Source organism: Poromitra crassiceps, assembly GCF_964638095.1.
Source record: "Poromitra crassiceps genome assembly, chromosome: 26".
Classification (NCBI taxonomy): domain Eukaryota; kingdom Metazoa; phylum Chordata; class Actinopteri; order Beryciformes; family Melamphaidae; genus Poromitra; species Poromitra crassiceps.
In genome coordinates this window covers 20,888,554-20,898,438 of record NC_139640.1, presented here as the reverse complement: position 1 = coordinate 20,898,438, position 9,885 = coordinate 20,888,554, and the positions used below count along the sequence as shown (strand labels likewise).

The 9,885-nt window shown below is 44.0% G+C and overlaps 1 protein-coding gene across 1 annotated transcript in view; it reads left to right on the top strand.

Annotated features, from left to right (window-relative positions):
• Positions 1 to 880: 880 nt before the first annotated feature.
• Positions 881 to 9,885, top strand: part of LOC310798722 (glucosylceramide transporter ABCA12-like) — a gene marked incomplete at its 5' end in the record, with an annotated part of 37,019 nt that continues 28,014 nt past the window's right edge. Inside the window, 8 exons of the mRNA XM_083661276.1 lie at positions 881 to 1,045; positions 1,268 to 1,448; positions 2,118 to 2,336; positions 2,967 to 3,163; positions 4,968 to 5,125; positions 6,348 to 6,578; positions 7,700 to 7,832; positions 8,483 to 8,729. Coding sequence (XP_083517402.1) covers positions 881 to 1,045; positions 1,268 to 1,448; positions 2,118 to 2,336; positions 2,967 to 3,163; positions 4,968 to 5,125; positions 6,348 to 6,578; positions 7,700 to 7,832; positions 8,483 to 8,729 — 1,531 coding nt within the window. The remainder of the gene's footprint in view (positions 1,046 to 1,267; positions 1,449 to 2,117; positions 2,337 to 2,966; positions 3,164 to 4,967; positions 5,126 to 6,347; positions 6,579 to 7,699; positions 7,833 to 8,482; positions 8,730 to 9,885) is intronic.

The window sequence follows — 9,885 nt, the reverse complement described above, 5'->3', positions numbered from 1 at the left end:
AAACAGCCAATATGAACCTCTTGTTTTTAAATTGAGACTTTGAAACAGCCAATAGGAACCTCTTGTTTTTAAATATAGACTTTGGAACAGCCAATAGGAGCCTGTCTGAGGACCTCAGGATGCAATCCAGCTCACATAGTGTTAAGGATTGTGGTATAGCTTTGTGCCAGATCAGTTAAAGTGATCAGTAAAATCTTAATATAAGTTCTGAAACTAACAGGAGTATGAAGATGCTTGATGCAAAGATGCCCTAAGCATGTTAATGTAATGTCTGTCCCATTAGAAACCCTCACCCTGTCCTCAATTCTGTTGATCAAAAACAAATATGCATTGTCATGTGACATAGCAATGTGTCATTTGACATAACAATCAACGCAGTAGGATTAGGGATTGGCTTCTGCCCATTTGTTCATCACACAATTATCTCAGACACGATTGATAATTTTTTAAACACTTGGATAAACCATGCATTTCAAGACTGCGTTCTGGCATTTTCAAAATGACACTGATTAACCCAATGGAGCGCTGCAATCACAGGTCAGGGTGGCTGACCCAGAAATAGAGAAGGTAGAAATGTTTCTATTGAGTGATGTGTCTGCATCACCTGAAAGCAGCTTTGTCCAGCATTGAGAACACAGTGTTTGCTTCTGTTATCAGGACCTGAAAGCAGCTTTGTCCAGCATTGAGAACACAGTGTTTGCTTCTGTTATCAGGACCTGAAAGCAGCTTTATCCAGCATTGAGAACACAGTGTTTGAAAGCAGCTTTGTCCAGCATTGAGAACACAGTGTTTGAAAGCAGCTTTATCCAGCATTGAGAACACAGTGTTTGAAAGCAGCTTTGTCCAGCATTGAGAACACAGTGTTTGCTTCTGTTATCAGGAAATTATGGCATCTCAGTTCCGTGGTATTTCCCCTTCAAACGCTCCTTCTGGGCCGATCTGTGCTGCTGCTTCGGTTCCACACCAAGCCACGCGAGCAAAGGACTCCTCTTCACAAACATCATGCACGAGAACCAGCCTGTCTTCCCCAATGACAAGGCAAAAGGTACAGAAAAAAACTCTATTTTCTCCAGATGACAATAAGTGGTGCTGTCTCCTCTGTTGTTGTCTTTTGAAGGGATGACATGATGTCTTCCCTTTCATGGCCTCTGCCTGTCAATATCTGTCCCCCCCTTGCTCCAGCTTCTTGCTGCGTTTCTATTTGCCCTCTCACTCTTCTCTGTATTCACTGTTCGTCTGACTGACTGTTTGTGTTTGTTTCCGTCAGACATCGCTCCCTCCTCCCAGGCTGGCAACGACTTCTCCGGGCTGCCGGTGGGCGTCGCCCTCCGCGGCCTGACCAAGATGTACGGCGAGCGCGTGGCCATCGAAAAGCTGAACGTGGACTTCTATGAGGGACACGTCACCTCGCTGCTGGGCCACAATGGAGCTGGCAAGACTACCACCATGTATGGCACAAAGCACCCCCACCCCTGTTTTGAAATTGACTGCCTGACGGGTCTTAATTAAATAACTATTTGACAGCAGCTTACAATGAGTACGGCAGAATAAGCTCCAATTCCTACATCTCCAACATCCACCATGCAACCACACATTTTGGGGGAAAGAAATGCAATAAGACCTAAGAGATAGAAAGGATTTTTTACCACATGCCCTATCATATCATACACCTATTTGACAATTTCTGCAAAATGGAAAATCTTTAGTGTTGACTTAACAATCAAACTAAAAAATAAATAGATAGATAGATAGATAGATATATAGATAGATAGATAGATAGATAGATAGATAGATAGATAGATGGATAGATAGATAGATAGATAGATAGATAGATAGATAGATAGATAGATAGATAGATGGATAGATAGATAGATAGATAGATAAATAGATAGATAGATAGATACATAAATAAAACACAAAAACAGCATTTCTCTCCTCTAACTGATATGTCATATCGCATATGAATGATCCATTATGTCCCACCCCAATATCCGGTTTTAAGGAATAAGGAAGCAAGATGCCCATTGTGACTTTCAACTTGTCCCTTTGATCAAAGCAATGTAAAATCATCAGATTTTACTGTCACATACTAACATGTGATCCGGTTGTGTGCTCAGGTCCCTGCTGACCGGCCTCTTCGCCCCGTCCTCTGGCACCATCGAGGTGTATGGCAGAGACATGCAGAACAACATCGACGACGTGCGCAAGGAGCTGGGCGTCTGCATGCAGTACGACGTCCACTTTGACCACATGACCGTCAAGGAGCACCTGCTGCTGTACGGCCAGATCAAGGCCCCCCACTGGTCACACAGGGAACTGCAGGAGCAAGTCCGCAAGTGGGTGTCCTGCTCATTCAGCCATATTCAATAAATAATAATATGCTAAAACCTTCTCAAGAGATGATGACAGGGGTTATACTAGCCTCAAGATTATACATCATGTAGCAATGCCATTTAGTCTGTCGTGATGATTTGCGGTGCAGCCATCATGACATCATGAAACTCTTGACCCGAGTTCAGTTTGTGACGCGTTCCTTCGATAAAAAGGAAATATGGCTGAGGGTTGTGAGACTTGCAGAGAACAAGCGGTCCATGACAGCGGCGGGTTACACAGAGGGCAATAAAAAAGCAACACCCAATGTTGAAGTATGGTTCAAACAAGATCTTATCGCCATAGGTGGTGATTTACAGGCATCATTGAGCATTGGAGCTTACATTCCTTCTATTCTGTGGTAAAGACAAAGTAATTGTTGTACGTTAGCTCCCAACAAAATCCCTTGAGATGTCATGAGGACAATTAAGAGAAAGAAATTGCGCAATATACTGTATATACCGGTACATAAGCTGGTTAACTGATAGACAAGATGAATTTAGACTCTGAAATTGATTGGTAGCGCATGCATAAAAGTACGCACTCTGAGTGAAATGCTTTCCATCCTCACACCGCTGAATCCCTCTTCCGTCAAGGATCCTGGAGGAGACGGGCATGTACGCCCACAGACACAAGCGGGTGGGCACCCTGTCAGGCGGCATGAAGCGGAAGCTGTCCATCTCCATCGCCTTCATCGGGGGCTCCCGCCTCGTGGTCCTGGACGAACCCACCACAGGAGTGGACCCTTGCTCCAGACGCAGCATCTGGGACATTGTTATCCAGCACAAGAGAGGTGAGTCTCACACATGCACACACACACATTTGGAAACACTATGAAAACTAGGAGCTCATGATCACCTTGCACTTACTAGAGTTTGACTGATTTGGGGGTTTGGGTTTTTGAAGGCTGATATCAATGCTCATATGTTTTAAAGCTTCCAATAGGTGATAGTGTTATGGAATCCAGTCAAAATGTCATATTCGAATCAATTCAGTATAAGGGCTCCCAATAGACAACCAGTATAGTATCCATCAATTCTCCAATAAAAATGTGATCCATAAATTCTGTACTGCATGTAGCCGATTTTGAATAAATTGACAACATTGGCAGTCTCAGCCCCTAGTACACACACAGTGTGCAGTGCACACACTCTACACACATGCACATGCACACACACACACACACACACACACACACACACACACACACACACACAGGCACAGGCACATGCCACACACCATCCAAAACCTTCACTCTTCTGATAGCTCCTAAAAGGATGGGATAGGTCTCACATAAAATTCCTCAAATCGCTCTGGCACTTGGTGCTGAAGACCCTTCCCTCTCCCTATTTCCTAAGAAGGAAGAGGGGAGACTGTGAAGCACTGTGAACCTGGAGCTAACCCTGTAGGCCTCTCTGCTTATCAGGCCTTTGACTTTCAATTTAGCATGTAATTACCGTAAGCAGAAATAGATTTAGAAATGGAAATAGCTTTTTTCTTCAGGTGCTCACAGGCTGGCTGTGAAACAGAGAGGATGAAAAAGTGCCGTGGCGATGGCGGCAGCAGCAGCAGCAGCAGAGAGACTGTCATGCATTTGTGGCAGTGGGGAATCTGCAGTTTCATTGGCCCTGGCTGTCACAGGCACTGTCTCTCTGATGTTGTCTGAGCATGGCTCTGATGTTGTCTGAGCATGGCTCTGATGTTGTCTGAGCATGGCTCTGATGTTGTCTCAGCATGGCTCTGATGTTGTCTGAGCATGGCTCTGATGTTGTCTGTGCATGGCTCTGATGTTGTCTGAGCATGGCTCTGATGTTATCTGAGCATGGCTCTGATGTGTCTGAGCATGGCTCTGATGTTGTCTGAGCATGGCTCTGATGTGTCTGAGCATGGCTCTGATGCTGTCTGAGCATGGCTCTGATGTTGTCTGTGCATGGCTCTGATGTTGTCTGAGCATGGCTCTGATGTTGTCTGTGCATGGCTCTGATGTTGTCTGAGCATGGCATTGTTTGCCTGCACTGTGTGCCTTTGTCTAATGTAATTAGTGTGCCTGCTTATACACTCTTATTTACCTCTTTATTTAATTCTTCCGCCAATTTTCTGGACCATAACCATTACCGCAAGTAAAATCTAAGCTATTGACACCGTTCAAACGGCATATTCAGCATATGCATTCGGGAATCGTAAAAATGGTAGTACCCAGGAAAACTAGGCTTGTCGTACATTTCTTAAACCCTTAGTTTAAGAAACCAGAATGGCTTAATCTCCAAAATATACAATTGTATCAATCAGTTGAACCTGCATCTCTTGATTGCATTTAATATTACTTCATCTCAGACTCAGACTCAATAATTTGAACTGCATTTGAACATCCCATCCCCTCTAATCAAAATGTTGTAGATTTTGCCCAATTTAATGTAGTCCATGGAAACTCCTCTCAAGGCTCAAGGATAATAATACAGATGTGTGTCTGTGTCTGTGTGTGTGTGTGTGTGTGTGTGTGTGTGTGTGTGTGTGTGTGTGTGTGTGTGTATGTGTGTGTGTGTGTGTGTGTGTGTGTGTGTGTGCGTGCGTGCGCGTGCGTGTGTCTCTCCTCTCAGACCGGACCATCATTATGTCCACCCACCACCTGGACGAGGCTGAAGTGCTGAGCGACCGCATCGCCTTCCTGGAGAGAGGAGGGTTAAAATGCTGTGGATCCCCCTTCGACCTGAAAGACAAGCTGGGGCAGGGCTACAACCTCACCCTCACCAAGAAGGTACGCAGACAAGGAGGTCAAACACAATAATAAAAAAAAGTCATACTTTACTTGAATGGTGGTAAAAAAAATAAAAATAAGCATGCCATGATATAATGAACAAAAAGGGGTTTAATACTTAATTATGGCTGCACAAATATCAAAATCACAATATGGCCAAGTGCAGTATGCAAATTGCAGGACCAGCTGCAATTTGGTCAAGGTAAAATGTGTCACAAGTTAACATACAATTTAATGAGGGCTTGTGGTGCTACAGAGATGCCCCGGCCTACAAATCACATTATCCACATACAGTATAAGGGAACATGCTTTTTTGGTGCAGACCCCAGTAAAATTAACATAATCATTTGTATATATCTTTTTCAAAAATGAAATGCACAAAATTTCATCCCCACTAAAATCATGACTCATATCGCAATCACAATATCTATCAATATAATCGCAATGTGTGTGTGTGTGTGTGTGTGTGTGTGTGTGTGTGTGTCTGTGTGTTTTTGCATATCGTGCACTGCAGCCCTATACTTAATGGGACGACTACTGTATATAATTTATGTAGTTTTCTGATGTTTGTCTTTGTATTTGTCCGATTTTATCGTAAGAAACATTCTTGCTCTGCTTGTAATGTATCATAATGCATGTAAGGTAAAGCATCACCAATAGGAAATGACAGGCCAACGTAATAATACAGATCTCAAGTTAAAGGAATACAAAGTGATAGCATGGAGCCCCAGAGCCAATAATCTACCAGTTCATGTTCTCATCTCTTAACAGTAGGGCTGATGCATTACGGCAAGAATCATAATCACAATGATTTTGAATGATATAGAGATCACGATTATTTAACACAATTACTCATTGACTTTGGCATCATCATGCATTCACTGAACTTGAAAAAACGTTTAAATTGATAATTCAATATAATTGAACTGAAAAACAAATAAATAAATGAAAAAATATAAATAAATAGGCAAAATAAAATAAATAATGATAATAATAATAATAATAATAATAATAATAATAATAATAGTTTTATCTCGATTATCTTGTTTTCATAATAGTGGTAAGCCAAAATTGTAATTGAGATTACAATTTTATCAATTGCATAGCCCTACAGTTGGTTGACAGGTAAGTCAACCAACTGTCAATCTCCCAAAACCTCTGGTGTATTCCTTTAAAATAAAGCCTGCCCTCCTCTCCCCCCGCTCTGCTACCCCACCTCCAGAACGCAGACTGCGGGGCGAGGTTTGACAGTTCTGAGCTGAAGACCTTCATCCAGGCCCACGTCCCTGAGGCGCGGCTGAAGGAGGCCCAGGGGGGCGACCTGGTCTATTCGCTGCCCCCGTTCACCTCCTTCAACGCCTCCTCCTACCGCTCCCTCCTCACTGCTCTGGACACCAACCTGGATGCCCTGCAACTGGGCTGCTACGGCATCTCTGACACCACACTGGAGGAGGTATGCACACACGCGCACGCACACACACACATGCGCACATATGCACGCACATACGCACAAGCACCCCCCCCCACACACACACACACACACACACACACACACACACACACACACCTGTGTTTTGTGTGGTGCATTCGCATGGGCTAAGCGAAGTCTGTATTTTACTCCAATGTGGGGTGGACCACGTTACCAAAAGCAATTTGATCGAATGGTGACCAACCACACCGTTTCACAAAGACCTCTTGCTCCAGTGCCCATCTGTACAGGACTTTGGCGATTGGACCAAGTGTAGAGAATCTATTGTTGTTTTTCCCACAAACTCCTGCATCAGAATGTAAGCCATTATACTCTTTACAATCTGCCTTTACGGGGCAAAATGTGAGTAAAATGTTGTGTTGCAGAACATGTAATTACAAAAGGCAGTTTAATTTAGGGTCAGAGTGACACCTCTTCACCTGATCTTTGCAGCTTTGTTTTCAGCTGCAGTTTGACTCACCGTGTGTGAGCGGGACACTGCCGTCAGTCTGTAAGATGCTGTTTGCTTAAATGAAGCCCTATCAAGTCCAAAGATGTGATCCCAAATCATTGATATGCCGATTCGCACGGGACTAATATCACATGACCTCTGTGTTCAGTGAAATATGGAATTTTTAGTTTACAAATTATGGACATGGCAGATTAGCATGGGATTAAGATCACAGGGGACCTCCACAATTATTACCAATTAATAGAGGTCCCCAGGTAATACTAGTCCCGTGCGAATAGGGCTATAGGCTAAAAGACATTCAGTAGAGCAACAAACTTCCGCCAATGCTGAACAATTCTCCAACTTGGAAAGCTTTAGCTTCCATAACGTCCTGGATGTCAGACTTTCCCACAAGAACATGAATGCAGCATAACTGTTCAGTTATGGCTATAAAAATGAAAATGGTCTGGGAATCCAAGATCCAACCACCAAAATCGAATTAACTGATCCTTCAGCTAAATTTCAGCCAAATCTGTTATCCACTTTTTGACAAATGTTGCTAACAAACAAACGGGTTGGAGAAAAGATAACCTCCTTCCAACTTTCCAATATACTGATGTGGATGCACACTGAGGAAACACTCTGTTGTTGGTAGGTGTTCCTCCAGTTGACTCACGGAAACGCAGACTGTGAGCCTGAGGACAGGCTGTCTATATCAGAGACTGTTTCTGATTCTGGATCCATCGATAGCTTACCCGAAGACCTCGATGGAAGCTTCGACAAGATCCGTGAGTCATCTCCCATCATGCATTGTTTTGCTCTGTGTCGTGTTCACTTCGTCCGCACTCATTCCTCGCCTCATTCGTTTAATTATCCCTTTCTACCTTGCTACTTCATTCCCTATATCTTTCCTTTCTTCCTTCCTTCCTTCTTTCCTGCCTGCTCCTGAAATAGCCAATATATAGTAGAATGTCCTTTTTCATCACTGCCATTTAAGATCATGGACTTGAAACTTTTCTTTTTATGAAACCAAACTGATTCATTTTGGAAAACTTGCATGAAGTCCATCATTGGTATTCCATGATAGTCATCATTATACGGAAATCCTATTGTTTTTCTGCTGGTTTGTTATTTTCCTTCTTCTTTCCAACATTTTTGCACTTTCCTATGCCATGACAAGAAGATAGATGTTTGTGGCTTGCTACATAACAAATATGACCTCATTCCACCATATGGTGGTGCTACAATTAAAAATCTAATTATTTCAGCTTTAAAATTCCGTAACTGAATCTGATTCCAGTCCACCATGATTGAATAGTCTTTAATTTCATCTTGTGTACTATTTTGTGTTAATGTGTGTAGTAGATAGAAACAGTATGCTTTTCCATGCCAATAAAGGGTCCACCTCCCTCTCCAACCCCTCTCCCATGTATTGCAGACCTCACCGGTTCGTCCACAGTGCGTGGCTTGGCCCTGGCCTGGCAGCAGTTTATGGCCATACTAACCAAGAGGATCCACCACAGCCGCAGGGACTGGAAGGGCTTGATCTCCCAGGTCTTGCTGCCCGTTGTGTTTGTGACCTTCGCCATGGGCCTGGGCTCCATCAAGAACGACTTGCGCCACTACCCTGAGATGGAGCTCAGCCCGGCGCTCTACAACATCGGACCGAGCTACTCCTTCTTCAGGTCAGTCCCTACAGACCCAAGTCCAAAACATACAATTCTATTTACCTTATGTTGACGCGGGGGTGGGCCAAATTCTTCCGGGTTGTGTTAACACTTCCGGCGGTCACGGCGCGAAATATAAAAGAACGTCAAAGAAGAGAGTTGTTTTTGTAGCGGACAGTGCAGGGGGTAAAACAAAGAACGTACGTTATCATCGACAATGACGAGCACAGCTACGCCGGTTGCACCAAGACGGCTTAAGCCTTATTTTCACTACGACCAGGCGTAACTCCTACGCCTGGTCAGGAGGAGGCGTAGAGCCTGCCTGTAACAGAGATCTCCGCAGAGACCTTTTTGACCATCATCGTCGTAACACCGCCAGTTCGCCGTCTTTGAAAGCACGACGTTAGATTATAACTAACTAGTTGTGTGGCTTAGCCTTCCAAAATGTTGCCGTTAGTTTTTTAGAAGTTAATACATAGAATTGGGAACGTTACATTCAATTTCATTCAGACTGTCTATCTGGCTCAATCGCCGCCATTTTTCCCCCGGAGCGAGGGAGGGTGGGAGGAGGGAGGGTGTTTTACAGTAGTGGCTGATAGAGCGTAGTGGCACAGTGCTCCAAGCAGGTCGCGAGGCACATTTTTTGCAACATCATCCAATCAGGGTGCATTCCCTGGCAATTCACATGGACGCGCATTGCTACGACCAGCATAGTTAAGACCAGACATAAGCCGTGTTGGTGCAACAGGCGTAAGTCCATGGTCTTAACTAAGACCGACGTAGGAGTTACGACCAGGCATAGTTAAGACCAGTTGGTGCAACCGGCCCCAGATGGTTTTCTCTCCTCCGAGCGCAGCTCGAGCCACTTACGTCTATTCACCTTATTCACCACGCCCACTTTTTCTCTCTTCTGCGTTACACGCAATTGTATTTGTTCTTCCGGTTCAGCGCTAGTTGGCGGCCAATTTCAAAACAAAACGTCACTATAATAATGAATGAAGTTTGGCAACATTCAGAATTAAGCTACACTGCAGCCAACTTCAGTTACATGTTCATAGCGTTACTGCTGCGAGGAGCCGATGGCTGTACCCGGTCGGCATTTAACGTTAGTTACAAAAGAACGTCGACAGTGTTTTCTCACTGCCAGTAGCCTACAGTAGAGTTTGACAGATAG